The sequence below is a fragment of the Anomaloglossus baeobatrachus genome, chromosome 5, assembly GCF_048569485.1.
Source record: "Anomaloglossus baeobatrachus isolate aAnoBae1 chromosome 5, aAnoBae1.hap1, whole genome shotgun sequence".
Taxonomy (NCBI): Eukaryota; Metazoa; Chordata; class Amphibia; order Anura; family Aromobatidae; genus Anomaloglossus; species Anomaloglossus baeobatrachus.
This window is the reverse complement of record NC_134357.1, coordinates 335,299,975-335,317,325: the sequence shown is the minus strand read 5'-3', so window position 1 is coordinate 335,317,325 and position 17,351 is coordinate 335,299,975. Positions and strand designations below refer to the sequence as shown.

Sequence of the window (17,351 nt, the reverse complement as noted above, 5' to 3'; positions counted from 1 at the left end):
GAACCTCTGATACATTTTTTAGAGCAACCAGTGACACAGACTGTCCACTGATGTTCAGTTCTGGAGACCTCCCAGGATTTCATCCAGACTCATTAGGAGCACGTCCAGGATGTGCATACAGGCATATACAAACTACAAAGTCGTAATACTAGTAACTGTAATGATATTCATGCAAATGGGATCTATTTATGCATTCAATTTTAATCTTCCATTTTCAGTGAACCTATGGCCGGAGGGAGAATCAGATCAAATATGGTAATGACACTCTGATCAAACTTTGATCCGAGTTTAAGCAGAGTGTCAACATAGTGGGATCCAATTCTATTGCATCAGAGAATCATAGCACACTGCAGGAGAAGATGGAGAAGAAAATTTCTCTATGTTCTCCATTATGCGGAAATCAGACTGCACTCGGATATCATGCGAGTACAATGTTATGATTTGCATGCACCCATAGACTTGAATGGGTGCGTGCTATCCAACTTGCACTCCAAATGGCAGCATACTGCGCTTTTCTTTATCATTCCGAATCGGCATGAGAACAAAACCATTACTTAACACTGCCCCATAGAATAACATTGTTTTGAGTGATATCCAATAAACCATCACATAGCACTTGTCTGATGCATAAGCTCATATCAGCGAGCTCAGTTAGTAACACTGCCCAAGTCTGCTTTTATTGATATGCAAATTATGTGTGCAAGTGCACTGGTGGGTGTATCAGTGCACTTGCAGTCTATAGTAGCTCCTTCTTGCTTCTCTCGTCGGTGCTACCAATGGCTTCTTGATTGACAGCAGAGAAAAGAGAGGTCTCTGTGCAGCAGAGTGTCTTTCTCCTCTGCTAATCAAGATCTGATCTGCACCCCAACTCCAGCATTGCTCCCTGTGCATCTCATAAACCTATGTGACTGTTGAGATCTGTGTAAATTAGTACGGTAGTCATGTCATTTTTTGTGTGCAGACAATCCTGTAAGACATAGGAACATAGACATTTTGGAACTGCAATAGACTGACTGGAACTAGTGGCAGCCTGTTCGACAAATACTCAGTAAAACATGTGAGCGTAACATTACTGCATAGGGAACTCTTATTTAAGGCGGTTCCTCTGCATTCTGTGGTATGTACCTATTATTAGGCCACAATAAACTCATGATTCAGGGAAGCTGAGGCTGTTTCTCCGCAGTATTTTTGCTCTAAACCAGGAGTGGATTGTACAGATAACAGAAGTGTTATTGCACAAATAACACCAAAGATCCACCATCAGGACGATACCTTAAAAGCTCTTTGTAAATGACAGCCCATAATCTTGGAGAGCTGGTATCCCAACACATTTCCTATCTTTAATTTATAGCCAACTAATTTAGAAAATGGGCATCGCTCCTCATTTATGTCCTATGGGCAGAAAGAGATTGTCATGATGGGACAAGTCCTTTAAGGGGTCTATGCAAGTTCCTGTAAAAGTCTTTTTTTGGTTTATTGGAAGTAGGACATATCTAACTCATCAGTAGCACTTTTTCTACATAGATCCCTACTTGCTATCAGTGATGTATCCAGGACCTGTAAACCTGAGCATACTGAGAGTTCACATCAGCTATCTCCCTCCTTGTGTGACCCATCTACTTTTAACCTTTTATTGGTATACAGTATGTACTAATAATTGTTCATGTATTTATACCCTATTGTGGTATAATGAGATGTTTTCTGATGAAGAAATTGGAGAACCTTGAAACACGTAGAAACTAAACCAACACAAATCATCTGTCTCCTGCATCCTTTCACCGGCCAATTTCAGCATCGATGATAGAAGCCACACTTCATTTCCATTTTCTCCTGTTATACCCTATATTGGCTTTATACCATTTTTATAGGCTTTTCAATTGTTCACAGTTTAGATAATTTTCCATGCATTAAAGGTTAATTCCCATCATAGTCATTCAGAGCTCCATTAACATCCAATAAAAGCTGTGATACAGTGCTCCCTTCATCCCCATGAAAGTGAATAAGAATTACAGAAACGGCTCAGCCGATAGCATCTGCTACATTCTTTCCGTAAGACCTCCTTCACATGTCTGTATAAAAAAAGTACGTTATGAAATGGTACCGGTATCAGTCAGTGTGTCATCCGTGTGTCATCCATGTGCCATTCATGTGTCTGTTTTTACTATCAGTTTGTTATCGTTGATTTTCACAGATATGATGTTTTTTCACGGACCCATAGATGAGTATTGGATCCTGGTTACCCATGCTGCCATAAAAAAACAGACTTGCCTCAGTGTCATGTTCATAGCAGCATAAGTTATAATGGGTACAGGTGGTATTCGTGAAAAAAATGCATACAACACGATTTCTTTGGACTTTGCAATGGCATTTGATACTGTACCACATAATAGCCTTATACTGAAGCTCCATAAGCAAGGACTGGGGGAAACTATATGCAACTGGGTAAGGAATTCGCTAAAAGATAGGAAACAAAGAGTTGTCATTAATGGTACATTCTCTAAATGGGCTATAGTCAGCAGTGGGGTGCCGCAGGGATCTGTGCTAGGACCGATGCTGTTTAATCTCTTTATTAATGACCTTCTGGATGGGATTGATAGTAAAGTGTCAGTCTTTGCTGACGACCCCAAACTATGTAGGATATTAAAAACTGACCTTAGTAGTACAATATTACAAAAAGATCTGGATAAGATGTTAGAATGGGCAGACACTTGGCAAATGAGATATAATGTTGATAAATGTAGAGTAATGCACCTAGGACGGAGAAATCCTATATCTGCATATACATTAAATGGAAGTAAACTCGGGACTACAGAACAGGAGAAGGACTTGGGTATTCTCATTACAAATAAGCTGAGCATCAGCACTCGGTGTCAAGCAGCAGCTGCTAAAGCAAACAAGATTTTAGGATGTATTAAAAGAGAGATTAGATCTCGTGATCCCAACGTATTGTTACCCCTCTATAAATCACTTGTAAGGCCACACCTGGAATATGAGATCCAGTTTTGGGCTCCACATTTTAAAAAGGATATTTAGAAGTTAGAGTCAGTTCAAAGGTGGGCAACTAGACTACTACAAGGAATGGAAGAACTCCCATATGATGACAGGTTGGAAAAGTTGGATTTGTTTAGCTTAGAAAAAAGACGTCTCAGAGGAGATCTCATTTATATGTATGTACAAGTATTTACATGACTTATTCCTTCCAAAGACAATACTAAGGACCAGGGGGCATACAGTGTGAGTGGAAGAAAAGCGATTTCGGCAGCTAAATAGGAAAGGGTTCTTTACAGTTAGAGCAGTCAGACTGTGGAATGCCCTACCACAAGAGGTAGTAATGGCAGACACTATAACAGCTTTTAAAAAAGGGCTGGATGATTTCCTCACTACACACAACATTGTCGGTTAAATGACTTAATGGCAAAATGTACAATTGGTGGAGGAAGGTTAAACTAGATGGACCTAGGTCTTTTTTCAACCTATGTAATTATGTAATGTACTGGAAACACGGATATGTGAAGGAGGCCTAAGTCATACGGACCTCAATGAGAGTTAAAGGGAACCTGTCAGCAGAAATTTCGCCCAAAACCTAAAAGATTCCCCCTCTGCAGCTCATGGGCTGCATTCTAGAAAGGTCCCTGTTATTATTGTGCCCCATGTGAGACCAAAATAAAGGCTTTATAAAGTGGTACCTTTTTGTATTCAGATAGTGTAAATGTGACACGGGGGCGGGCTCTCTGCCGTCCGTTATTCTGCCTCCTGGTCCTGTATGCCGCCCCCATCGCTCCTCTCCATAGCTGATGCACCGCCCACTGCTCCAGCCATCACCGCGCATGCCCAGTGCCAGTCTCACGGGACTGAGCAGTGTGACCGCTGGTGACGTGTGCGCAGGCAAGTGATTATGGGCGGGGCTGTGATTGTTATCAGCAAGTACCCGCCCATAATCTCGAGAGCGCGCAAACCTCACCAGCGGTCACACTGTGCTCAGGGTAGTGCTAGACTGTATGGGCTGCTTCCAGGGATGACGTCCCTTTTGTCACGTGATAGTATTTTGAACACGCCCCTATCACGTGACAAAAGGGACGTCATCCCTGGAAGCAGCCCATGCAGTCTAGCACTACCCTGAGCACAGTGTGTCTGACCGCTGGTGAGGTTTGCGCTCTCACGAGATTATGGGCGGGTACTTGCTGATAACAATCACAGCCCCGCCCATAATCACTTGCCTGCGCACACGTCACCAGCGGTCACACTGCTCAGTCCCGTGAGACTGGCACTGGGCATGCGCAGAGATGGCTGGAGCAGTGGGCGGTGCATCAGCTATAGAAAGGAGCGATGGGGGCGGCATACAGGACCAGGAGGCAGAATAACGGACGGCAGAGAGCCCGCCCCCGTGTCCCATTTACACTATCTGAATACAAAAAGGTACCACTTTATAAAGCCTTTATTTTGGTCTCACAGGGGGCACAATAATAACAGGGACCTTTCTAGAATGCAGCCCAGGAGCTGCAGAGGGGGAATCTTTTAGGTTTTGGGCGAAATTTCTGCTGACAGGTTCCCTTTAAGGAATCCACAGAGCACACCACATTCGGCTGTTTTAGGGAGACCCACTCTCCTGTCACACAGACCTCTGGCTCAGCCATGAAAGGCTGGTGTGGGAATGACCCATTACCCACCTGGACTCCTTCTTCATCCATATACTGATATAGTGTCCTACAATGTATGAGTACATACCAACAGAAGAGAGATTTCTGCTGCTGATTTTTTCAGCTTGCAGATTCTGTTAGACATTTTTGTAGCAAGCTCAGCTGTGAGAAGTATCTGTTCAACTTCCAGCATTTCAATGTTCCCATTCACTTACAGCAAGCTGAGATCTGGAAAAACTAGATTTAAACATTAAGGGGGAAATCTTCAAATATGGTCATTTCATATATTAGTCTTGATCCAAAAGCAAGCAGGACTAAGGTGCACCATATTAATAAATGTGGCACTTTAATGAGCACACATCCTTACTACATAGACGTTGTCTATGGCCAGAAGAAACTCTTTAGCCTTTATACTCTGTCTTATTACACTTTTAACACAAATGGACCTACATGTACTTTCTGATGCGGAGGAGGAACTTAATAAGTCAGGACGTGCATCGTAGTTTCAGACTGCGAGGGGCCCACCAGTAACTGACTTTGGGGGACCACTGTTCAATTACATGCAAGTATTACATTCACATATTTACCTATAACCTCTATGCAATAATAATACTGGGTAGTTTGTAAAATGAATGAGATGCTTCCTTTGTCTGTACATAGTGAAACAAGTGTATTGTGCTTACTACTGATTATGTTAGAGACGTTGTACTGCAAAGGGGCCCACCGGTGAATTCTCCGGTTCTCCTGTGGGCCAGTCCAAGCCTGCGTGCATGTACCTCCCAGGGATAGTGCGGATACAGACCTTGTGTCCTTGACGTTTGCAGGGGGAGCCGGCTGGACTATACAGCTGTGCTCCAGCTACATTTGCTGGGACCAGAGCTTGTTTAACTCATCATATACTCTCCCTCTGTCAGCCCATCGCAACCCCCACTGCATAACTGCCATAATCGTACTGAACCAGAGGATAAAGTCAACACTTATACGTAATATTAGCAAATACGTCCAATTAGCAATGTAATATAGTTCTAATGATATAGCCATGTCTCTTACCTCATGTGCAGGGCATTGCAGCTTATACCACGGTTATGTCCCCTCATAAAGTGACAGCTAGTTAGTTGCTCTGCTCATAACCATTCATACCTAAGCTGCATTACCCTGCACATGAAGTAAGAGACATGGCTATATCAGGAAAACTATACTACATTTCTAATTGGAGGTATGTGCTAAATTTATTATCACTACACTTACTACATATTGGGATAGGATCTTGGAGCTTGGAATACCCCTTTAACTAATAGGTTATATGTACTCTAAAATGGTAACACTATATATCGCAAAAAACAAGCCTCATACATCTACGCTGGTAAAACAAAAACAAACTATGGCTCCAGGAATGCGACAATAAAAAAAAAAATCTAAAAAAGTTATTATTACTTTACTTGCTTCAGGCCGCATCCTTAAGGGGTTAAAATTGCTGTGTACAAAACCAGGAACGTCATATGTTGGGAGGTAAGCAAGATGTCAAGTGAGCACTGAAACAAGATAATCTTGTCTTCATATGTGAGGACATCCATTGTTGTGTACACAGTGTGACCACTCGCAGGATTATTTCCTGCAGCACTTTCTCCCCTCGCACTCCACATTGTTCACCTGTCAAACTGCTAGCAATCAGCATAGAAGACAATAACAAGACCTGTCACCTCCGAGGACCTTGGCCGCTAGACGTCTATAAAGAATAGGAATGTCCTACGTTGGGCAGAAACCAGCCTACACCTAAGGTTCACCCATAAACATTAGGTAAGCAGAATTGGATGGCACTACCAAAACTATGCCCACCAGGGCTACTACCATGTCAGTACTGCTGCATTTGGTCTTTACACTTACAAATAACCAATGGTGCCACTTTGACAACTTCTGGTGACTTGACAGTGTTCTTTCATAGTTGAAGAAACAAATGGGGACGGCACCACCTTAAATAAATAGATTATGGAAGTGTGCTCCAACCCATAATTAGAACATAGAACACAACACATGGGAAAGAGTGGGCACAACTACACCAAACATGTACTGGAAAATCCAGAATAATGGAATGAAGCAAGAGGAGTCCCTTGTTGCATGCAAAAAGTGTGAAAAAGTTTATTAATAACACAGAGAAATATTATTAAGAACACTTAAGACTGGGAAAGATCAAAGGGGTGATCCACCCATGAACAGTTTAGCACATCACCACTGAAACCTCATGGAATAATACAGATGGAATAAATCACATAGGCTCAAAAATAACAGTACCAGAGAACAGTATACAGCAATACATAGTCACCAAATGTAGGACTAACATAAATATGGTACAGATCAGAGAGAGCCAATACAATACCAGATGAGTAAATAATGAGAGAGGAGATGTGAGTGCGCTTGCCCCACGCGTTACGCCACCATGTGTGGCTTCATCAGGGGTAAATGAAGTAGTGACCAGAGCCTAGATATATATATACAAAAGGACCATAGATAATTACTGACCGGTGTGTTGAATATACCGCTCACCAAACAAACAAGGAGGGCGGAATCCTCTGTAACCTCCATGTAAGCTGGAACCAGGCTGTGGGCGTGCATTCAGCAGTTGTTTGTTTGGTGAGCGGTATATTCAACACACCGGTCAGTAATTATCTATGGTCCTTTTGTATATATATATCTAGGCTCTGGTCACTACTTCATTTACCCCTGATGAAGCCACACATGGTGGCGTAACGCGTGGGGCAAGCGCACTCACATCTCCTCTCTCATTATTTACTCATCTGGTATTGTATTGGCTCTCTCTGATCTGTACCATATTTATGTTAGTCCTACATTTGGTGACTATGTATTGCTGTATACTGTTCTCTGGTACTGTTATTTTTGAGCCTATGTGATTTATTCCATCTGTATTATTCCATGAGGTTTCAGTGGTGATGTGCTAAACTGTTCATGGGTGGATCACCCCTTTGATCTTTCCCAGTTTTAAGTGTTCTTAATAATATTTCTCTGTGTTATTAATAAACTTTTTCACACTTTTTGCATGCAACAAGGGACTCCTCTTGCTTCATTCCATTATTCTGGATTTTCCAGTACATGTTTGGTGTAGTTGTGCCCACTCTTTCCCATGTGTTGTGTTCTTTCATAGTTGTACATTTTCTTATATAAGTTACTTAACACATCCGGCACTGCTACATCTATAGTTAGAAACATTATCCATTCACCACTCACCTGATCAGTGGACTTGTGCAGCAGGGCCACATCAATCAGTTGGCAAATCTTATATAAGACTGCCAAACGTTCTGCTTTATCATTACGCCGGGTACTAACATCGGCAAACAATGTCGCTACGACACAGTGACGGTTACATGACACATTTTCCTCATCATAAAATATTTCATACTGCTCCATACTTTGACATTTTGCACTATCTTGCACATGTTGCCCCTTTCATACCTACTGCTGGTTTTGGTTACCACCTACATTTATGACTTTTTCCTATAGTTTTACGCATTGACTCAATAGTAATAGTGATTTGGCTATCGGATTTTACATATTTGTCCCATACGCTAAAAATTGCTATTCCAGTAGCCCTATTGGCATATCGAAGCAGTCAGAGTGGTGCAGACCCCATGTTGCGCCAATTCGCCTCAGGTGGGCATTTTGGGTATGCAACATTTACGTTACAGATAGCGTGATTGTTTTATTATCCGGCAGAAATAACTTTACAGCCCCATATATTTACCTGCCACTGCAGACCCAGAAGCACACCATAAAGATATTACTGTTAACCCTTTCTGTCAATGACCCATCCACTTCTCAAAAAATCCACCTCATTACATGGTTATCGAGCGTACGGTCCTACCTGCAAAGTGCTATGTCTCGGAGGGGGGGCGGTCCACTCTCACAGGCGTCTACGACCCCGAATTACCTTTAACTAACAACAAGTCTTGTTTTTGAGCTTAAGGAGGTGGGGTGAAAGTAGCCGGGAGGAGGAGGAGGCAGAGGAGGAGGTTGGTGTGGTGGAAAGAGGGGTGGGGGACAATGTGAAGGTCAAATATATTTCTCTCAAGGAGCGCCTGGAGTTCGGCTGGTTAATGAATAATCCCTCAGTGTTTGGGCATTTTTTATGGGAAATTACAAAAGCGCAGAAATAATCAGTTCCAGACTTTCATGCAGCCAGGTGTGTTCTTACTGATATGTAAAACTGAAAGAAATGAGACAGCTAAAAGAAAACTCTTCACACAGATGGAGAGAAGCCAGAAAAAGCAGGCAACAACCCAAACGACATAGATAAAGGGTCAGAGTAGAAGATGAATGAGGAATACAGTGCAAAGGCAAGAGTCGTGACCAGAGTATGTCTGCTCTCACGACTGTCCTCCGCCACACAGACAGGCATTTTGAGTGTTCAGTAGGGCAGGTGACTTCTATCCGTTGGTGTCCATACATAAACTGTGTCGTATAGCACCATCTGGTGGACAAAAGTTCTCAAGACTTATCAGCGGTCTTTACAGGCTATAGACTGTTCAGGTAGTACTTAGTACTGAAGTCCCAGGAGAAATTGCTCATATTTAGCGTCCTCGTAAACCATACTTGCTCTGTAGAGAGGGCATTCAATGTGATACAGCACATTGGTAATGAAGGATTACAGGATTTACTGCATCAGCCAGAGGTCAGTCATTCTGTAGAGTCCTCTGTGTTCTTAAACATAAGGATGGAGTTGTATATTTTCACTGCTGGCCCCAATTTTATGCACAAGATCTTTACAATATCCGTCTGTGTTAGGAGCAGGAGAGCTTGGCCGTCTATCATCTGCAAGTAAGAAAGAAAAACAGAAAACTGGGAATTAGTGTTAGAGTAATTGATATATGATGAGTACAACATAGTAATGAAATGTCATCATCAGTTATTTACCTTTGAAACCAGAAGTTTACATACACTATCTAAACAGACACACATGCATGTTCTTCTCACTATCTGACATGAAATCAGAATAAACCTTTCCCATTTTAGGTCAATTAGAAACCAAAATTATTTATGTTTGCCAAATACCAGAATAAAGAGAAAGAGAGAATGTTTTAAGGATATTCCCATCTTGTTTGTACTTGTGTATAATTGTTTGTAAAGATGAACGAGGCACTTTCAGTTATCTTGAAATTGCAGCCAAGGATGAACCAGACTTGTGCAATTCTCTTCCTGAGATCTTGGCTGATTTGTTTTGACTTTCCCATGATGCTACACAAAGAAGCAGTGTGTTTCAGGTGTACATTAAAATAAATCCACCGGTAGGTGTGTCTCTAATTAACTCAGATGTTGCCAATGAACCTATCAGAAGCTTACAACGACATGACATCAACATATGGGCTGTCCCATATTGTTTAAAGGCATAGTACTCTTAGTGTAGGTAAACGTTTGACTTTGCAGATTGTAATAAACATATTTTAAAATATTTTCTCTCCCTCATTATTCTGACATTTGGCAAATTTTATTAATTTTGGTTATTTTAATTGATCTAAAATGGGAAAGGTTTACTTTGATTTCATGTCAGATAGTGAGAAAAACATGCATATGTCTTTTTAGATTGTATAAATAAACTTGTGGTTTCAACTGTATAGTGTTCACTCACTGGAGTGTCATTTCAGCTTTTCCGGCAGTCCCAAAGACAATGAATGTAGCCGAGGTCGAGCATGTGCACCTCTACTACAGTCATGACAAACCCATTCTCGGGGTTTCAAAGCACCATTCGTGGGATCACTGAGGCTCCCAGTGATCAGAAACCCATATTATATATTGCAGGTCCTCAAGTCCCATGGAAGAAGGGTAACGTGTTATTTTGAGATTAACCCTTTCATTTAAACTGACTAAAAAAGGATTGTAGTGCCCCATAACACATCAGGGCACTACAAGGTACTGCATCCTGTCCAAGATGCAGGGCCTACCCCCAGGGACCTGGAAGACCAGTGCCGGTAACAACAAAACACATAATTTCCCCAGTTTTCGCCTCCCAATCATGGGTGACTGACAAGTTGGGACCCAATGGATGGCCACCCAGGGGTGAAGCCAATCCAGTCCACCAGATGACAACCAGGTGGGAGGGGACAGAGAGACAAGAAAGACAAGGGAGTCCGTAGTGACAGCTGAAGGAGACGGACATGTCAGAAGACGGGGTCGTGTAGCGGGGACCTAGGTGGCGTAGGAGAGTGGTTGCCAGAGAGGGTACAGCCAGGTACCCCTGCAACCAGAGCACCGACGGGGCACAGGGCCCTAGGTCAGGCGAACGCTTCAGGCTACCTGACAAATACCTGCACAGTGAGGAGACCTTCACGGACCTCGCTGACCCAAGGTTCTGGGGGCACCAGCAGTAAAGATAGAGCCAGGGACCGGAACAGAATAATGACCCTACAGGGTTCGCACTGCCTGTCGTACGGATCAGTGAGAGCTGACAGACAGTAGGGGACCCCCAGACGCTCCAAGCCACGGTGTTCCACCAACTAGCGAGAGGTGCCCTGGAGAGAAGCCACCAGGGTACCACACCGGCACTGGGACTAAAGGAAACTGAGGTGCACCAGCCATCCTCCGGGGACCATCTACCCACTACCAGCTACTGGGAGTAAAGAAAACCAGTTATACAGCAACCCCCTTGTGTGGCCTCCCTTACTTTCCATGCCTAACTCCATTATCCATCCCCTTGGGGTCTGGGCCTACTTGCGGAGGGCCCAATATCTAGGCTGCACCCACCATCAGCCCCAGAGCCCAGAGACTGTGCAGCGGCGGTTCTATCTCCGTAACCGCAACCCGCAAGTGACGTCACAACATAAACTTTTATTACAATTACCCTGTAAATATCCCCCTTTTAAAACGACCCCCAGGGCCACGGAGGAACCGGGCATCGGCCAGTACACACCCGTGACACAGCATCCCCGTATACGTACGGCCCGGGATCGAGTACCCCATAGTCCTGGGACGGGTCAGCATGTCACACATCATAGTTGCTTATCATGTCCTATATGCCCAGCAGAAACAGATGTTGGCACAGCGAGCAGTAACGTTACTGTGCAGTTACTACAAGTAACAGATAACTAGTTAATATCCAGCGTACAGCATATAGAGTGACAGCTGTGCTGATGTGCTTACATGGCCCATTGGACACTTTGTCATGACCTTTACAGAATAATATCCACCCATCTGTGCTGCAAGCTTCAGTACAACTGGTTCCTTTATACAATGGACATCTTTTATTTGACCTTTGTAGGCCTTTTTCTGTTTAAGCACCAGCTGCCCTGGATACATGCAGCAGTGACATATAGAACTTAAAGGAGGCACATCCAAATCTAGGACACTGCCTGCGTGATGATCGGGATCTCTTACACAAAGCGATGCCTCTGTAGATGCTTCATCACTATGTATAAGTGCCAAGTAAGGGAGAGTGAGCTTTGCATTCACTTCACTGGTTTTGCTGTATAGTGACACCCCAGCCACCCACTTTCTATAGAAACTGCAGCAGGCCAATTTAAAGACAATGGGGCCTGCTGCAATTCCTTGCACAGTCAAGAGGTCGAGTGCACTGCCGTATCAGAAAAAAATACTTTGTCTATGCTAATTATACGTCATAACGTTATAAGATGTGAATACCCCTTTACAAATCACATTAAATAGAAAAAAGCACGTGCTTATTGTCCCTGGAAACAATGACACTTCTGTCCATGGGCTGTGTCTGGTAATCCAGCTCAGCCCCATTCAGTCACAAGCAGCTGAGCGGAAATACAAGACAGAGGGACAAGAGTGACAATGTTTTTTGAGCATGCAAAATGCCTTTCCAGACAGGAAGAGGACTTGAATTCTAGTGCCACCTGATGGACATAGCTGTGATGCCGAGCACCCAGGTGTAATGAGATGTTAGACCACTAGGAGTCGCTAGATACCCTAGTGGAGGAGATCTGCAGGGAAGTCGAACAAGCTAGGGGTCAGGAACCGGGAGATACGTCAGTAACAGAGGGAGAGAAAGAAGAAAAAGTCAGTGTGCGAGCCGAGAGTCAGTAAACCAGGAAGTCGCGTAAAGTACCAGGAAGAGAACGGAGCAGGGGTCAGAATAGAAGCCGAGGTCGGTAGCCAAGAGGACAAGTCAGGTACATGGGAGAGAGCGGAGCCAGGGGGTCAGGAACAAGCCGAAGGTCAGGGAGGCAGGGAGGCAAGATGGAGTAGGGGAGGAGATGGGAAGGGGTACGAGGAACTAGGAAGCAGGACCAGATCAGGTCAGTTACTTACGGGAACCAGCAACGTGCACTGCTAAACAAGAACCATCACTGGCGGTGTTCCGGGTGGACTGACTCCCAGATAAAGCAAAGCCATACCCCGGAACGAGGCTTCAGAGAACAGACCCCTTCCACACCCCACAGAACTTAGACCGGGAACAAAAAATTCACTGGAGGAAAATATGAGGACCAGTACAGGCTCTGCAGGAGAGCAGAGCACCACTCATCAGAATCATGACAGTAGCAATTTTAAAAGTCAATATTGACTCATTAACGAGTTTTGCCATATGGCTTAGCATAAAAGCCAAACGAGAATCTCAATTTGCAGACATAGTGTAAGTCATATGGCAAAACTTGTTAAAGGACCAATATTGAATTTTAGGATTGCTACTTTCAATAGGTGGCATAAGAGTTCACGTCCTCTTCATGTCTGAAAAGGCAATTTGCATATTCATATTCCCAGAGTAGCACTACATGATTTATAAGACTCCTTACACTGGCATGTCATGCATTTCACTCTCTACAAGGAAAAACATTACCTTTTAGGCTCCAGTAAGAAGCCTCTCTTACAGCTAAATCAGATCTCATGCTTTGCACTGATGAGGGGCAATACCCCAAAACACCATGTTTGCAAATTGAGATTCTGGTTTGCTTTTATCCTAAGTCATATTACAAGGCTCCTTAATGGGTTGATAGTGACTATTAGCATCGCTACTTTCAATATTTGGCATAAGAGTTCATGTTCTCTTCATGTCTAAAAAAGCGCAATTTTTATATTTAAATTACCAGAGTAGCACTTCATAGCTTATAAGCCTCCTTACACCAGAATATCATGTATGTCACGCTCCACAAATAGAAACATTAGCCTTTAGTACTCAGTAAGAAGCCTCTCTTACAGCTAAATCAGTTCTTATGCTTTGCACAGTTGAGGAGCAATACCCCGGAACAAAGTGTCTGCAAATTGAGATTCTGGCTTGGTTTTTATCCTAAGTCATATGACAAGGCTTGTTAATGAGTCGATAGTGACTTTTAGCATCACTACTTTCAATAGGTGGCATAAGAGTTCACGTCTTCTTCATGTTTGAAAAGGCAATGTGCACATTCAAATTCCCAGAGTAGCACTGCATGACTTATAAGACTCCTTACACTGGCATGCCATGCATGTCACTCTCCACAAGGAGAAACATTACCTTTTAGGACCTAGTAAGAACACTTTCGTAAAGCTAAATCAGTTCTCATGCTTTGCATTGATGAGGAGCAATACCCCAAAACACAGTGTCTGAAAATTGAGATTTTGGTTTGTCTTTTATCCTAAGTCATATGACAAGGCTCGTTAATGGGTCGATATTGACTTTTAGGATTGCTACTACCGATAGGTGGCTCTAGAGTTCAAGGGCGGCTTTGCACGTTGCGACATTGCACGTGCGATGTCGATGGGGTCAAATCGAAAGTGACGCACATCCGGCGTCGCAGTCGATATCGCAACGTGTAAAACCTTTTTGATACGATGAACGAGCGCAAAAGCGTCGTTATCGTATCATCGCTGCAGCCTCCGACATTTCCATAATGCCGATGGTGCGACAGGTACGATGTTGTTCCTCGCTCCAGCGGCAGCACACATCGCTTTGTGTGAAGCCGCAGGAGCAAGGAACATCTCCTACCTGCCACCGGCTGCAAAGGACAGAGGTGGGCGGGATGTTTACATCCTGCTTATCTCCGCCCCTCCGCTTCAATTGGCCGCCTGCCGTGTGACGTCGCTGTGACGCCGCACGACCCGCCCCCCTAAGGAAGGAGGCGGGTCGCCGGCCAGAGGGACGTCGCACGGCAGGTATGTGCGTGTGAAGCTGCCGTAGCGATAATAATCGCTACGGCAGCTTTCACTAGATATCGCACGTGCGACGGGGGCGGGACTATCGCTGCATCATCGGTAACACATTGTTACCGATGTCGCAACGTGCAAAGCCCTCCCAAGTCCTCTTCCTGTCTGAAGAGACAATTTGCAAATTGAATTAAAAAAAAGTCAGATTTCCCACCTCCTCTTTGAACAGTCGGGCTTGATCCTCACACCCTGTCAGTGTCTGCACAAAGTTGAACACCTAAAAGAAAATAGCATTAATTTGTCACAAAAATAGCCAAATAAGCAACATTAATTTTCTAGTAAAGTTATTTTTGTTTCCACAACACATATATGAATATGGTTTGTATCTTGGCCTTCACTCAGCTTACAGATAAGATCCACATAGCAGGGTCTGTTAGGAAATGAATACCTCCTCTGTGCTCCACTTTGAGACAGTGTTTGCACTGATACCAGCTACACCAGGCAATAGACGGCAGTGCTGCTCCCAGCAGTGAGCAAGGGCTCGGTCAGGATGGACAGACATGGCTGACATAAAAAGTGACTGGTGAACAGGGTCTGGTAAGAAAGACAAGAAGAGCGCAGCATAATACATTAACTATTAACAATAGGAGACGTCATATATGGAGATGAGTCATTTAGATATAAATTGGGTTAGAAATTGGACTCCAAGAAGTAATATTTACTGAATTACTTCATTTGTGTACCTTGAAATGTGTCTTGCTGAACCCTGCGATACTTAGGAGGACGTCCAATTCTATAATGGAATATACCAGTTACTTACAAATCATGGATTATACTACAGAGATACAATGTGTGGGATGAGGCTAGATAATGTCATAGGACATGTAGAAGGCAGTGATCCCGCTATTGGAATATACCGTAGTACTACTTCTCCTAGCATTGCCAGGTTAATACTGACACCATCTAATTAATATCCATGAGACACCACTAGGACATACATCGGCACATTGTTCTGTCACCTGCCATGGTGTCTGGATTTCCTCCGAGGTGGCAGAGGGATAGGATTTCTGCTTCTTGTTAGTTGCTGGTTTCGATCGGCCAGGGGACAACCAGACAGACAGTGATGAGATGTGAATCTTCCAGTCACATGGCCAGAACCATCACAGCCAGGAGTGGGGCACTTCCTATAGGCAAAAACAGAGGAATGATCATTCTTGTTGGTTATCTTATTGCCACATAATTCTTCAAGAATTTTTCTAATTGTTTTTGAAACATGCTACGGGGAGCACTAGTAACACACAGTCATTTTTAGGAATTGTTACATTTTTAGCAGTATTAAAAGCATTCTTGTAACATTAGGCTTCATTAAATCCCATTCCAAAAGTAGGAAATACAATCAATTTAATATTATGAAAGATTTCTGTCCAGCCGCTACACAGATGCTTGCAGTCTGTTCCAGTCATTGCACTGGTTGACCATCAACTACACAATACAATACAAACTTATCACACTCACCCACAAAACCCTTCGCAATGCTGTACTACATTTCCTCCCTCATCTCTATCTACCACCCTGTCTGCTCTGCTAATGTTCTAAAACTGGATACAATGAAAGAGGATGACTTTTTTTTTACACCTTTCAGGATTGCATCAGCCTCCTTCATTCATTGCATACCACATACTGAAAAAGTGCTCCTTTTCTTTGCAGACGGCACTGCACCAGCTGATTTTTTTTACAAGCTTGTATGTGAGCTATGACTTAACACAACTGCACGAGGTAAGCACACACCTCATTGCCTACCAGATTCATCCCTATAATATTACCTTTTGTGGGCACATTTTCTTTCCCTGTAGCTTTTTCCAATGATCTAAGACTGACATCCTTCATAATTTCAACCTCCAACTCCGAACTCCAAACTTTTCTTGCGCTGCACCAGTTTTGTGGATTGCACTATCCCAGACAATCTGCTTAGTTCCAGTATCCATCATTTTAAAGGGAAGGTGTCGCGGTTTTTTATTTTTGTATTAAAAATAGTGATTATGAAATCAAGTATTTCTAATACAAAATTAAAATCACCGCTTATTTAGTTTTTATTTAATTCTAATTTTACTGGAGGCACTGGGGGCTGCCATGCTGGATTTGCTGTGTGTGTAACCACAGTAACACACTCCTTTATGGCAGCCCCTGTGCATAGAGAACAGTGGTCGGGATCCGACCCCATTCAGTAACGTTACAGTAAGCGTGTGCTGTGACCTGGACGCGCCCCCTGGGCTGTCCAGATCACAGCAGAGGGAAGAGATCAGCGCCATCATTGTGGAGCTCACACGTATGCTGTTTGCTCCACTTTACCCCTTTCAGCCGCCGGGATGTGTGTGTACAGGCCGCCTACCCTCCCCTCCCCCCGCCGTTTCCGTCTCCAATGACGCCCCCTCCCTCCGCTCTACCCAACCCCCACTACTACTGCTGCCGCCGCTGCCCCTCCCCCCACCGTTACCGTCTCCAATGGCACTCCCTCTGCTCTACCCAGCCCCCGCTCTGCCCGCCGCCGCTGCTGTGTGTTTGTGTGCCTCTGCATGTGAGTACCGCCGCTGCTACCATCTCCAAAAACACCTCCCGCTCACCCCCCCACTTCCT

General features: G+C 43.8%; 2 protein-coding genes across 6 annotated transcripts in view; both read right to left on the bottom strand.

The window, feature by feature from the left end:
* The window catches only part of SGK2 (serum/glucocorticoid regulated kinase 2), a 72,236-nt gene extending 63,507 nt beyond the window's left edge, over nucleotides 1-8,729 (bottom strand). For both annotated transcript variants that reach the window (XM_075349840.1, XM_075349842.1), the window contains exon 1: nucleotides 8,512-8,729. The gene's annotated coding sequence lies outside the window, so the exon portion shown is untranslated. The remainder of the gene's footprint in view (nucleotides 1-8,511) is intronic.
* Nucleotides 8,730-8,815: 86 nt separating this feature from the next.
* The window catches only part of L3MBTL1 (L3MBTL histone methyl-lysine binding protein 1), a 48,609-nt gene continuing 40,073 nt past the window's right edge, over nucleotides 8,816-17,351 (bottom strand). For all 4 annotated transcript variants that reach the window (XM_075349835.1, XM_075349837.1, XM_075349836.1 and 1 more), the window contains exons 18-22: nucleotides 15,737-15,901; nucleotides 15,461-15,510; nucleotides 15,166-15,311; nucleotides 14,932-14,994; nucleotides 8,816-9,458 (exon numbers count right to left, since the gene is read on the bottom strand). In XM_075349835.1, coding sequence (XP_075205950.1) covers nucleotides 9,324-9,458; nucleotides 14,932-14,994; nucleotides 15,166-15,311; nucleotides 15,461-15,510; nucleotides 15,737-15,901 — 559 coding nt within the window. In that variant the 3' untranslated portion in view covers nucleotides 8,816-9,323. The remainder of the gene's footprint in view (nucleotides 9,459-14,931; nucleotides 14,995-15,165; nucleotides 15,312-15,460; nucleotides 15,511-15,736; nucleotides 15,902-17,351) is intronic.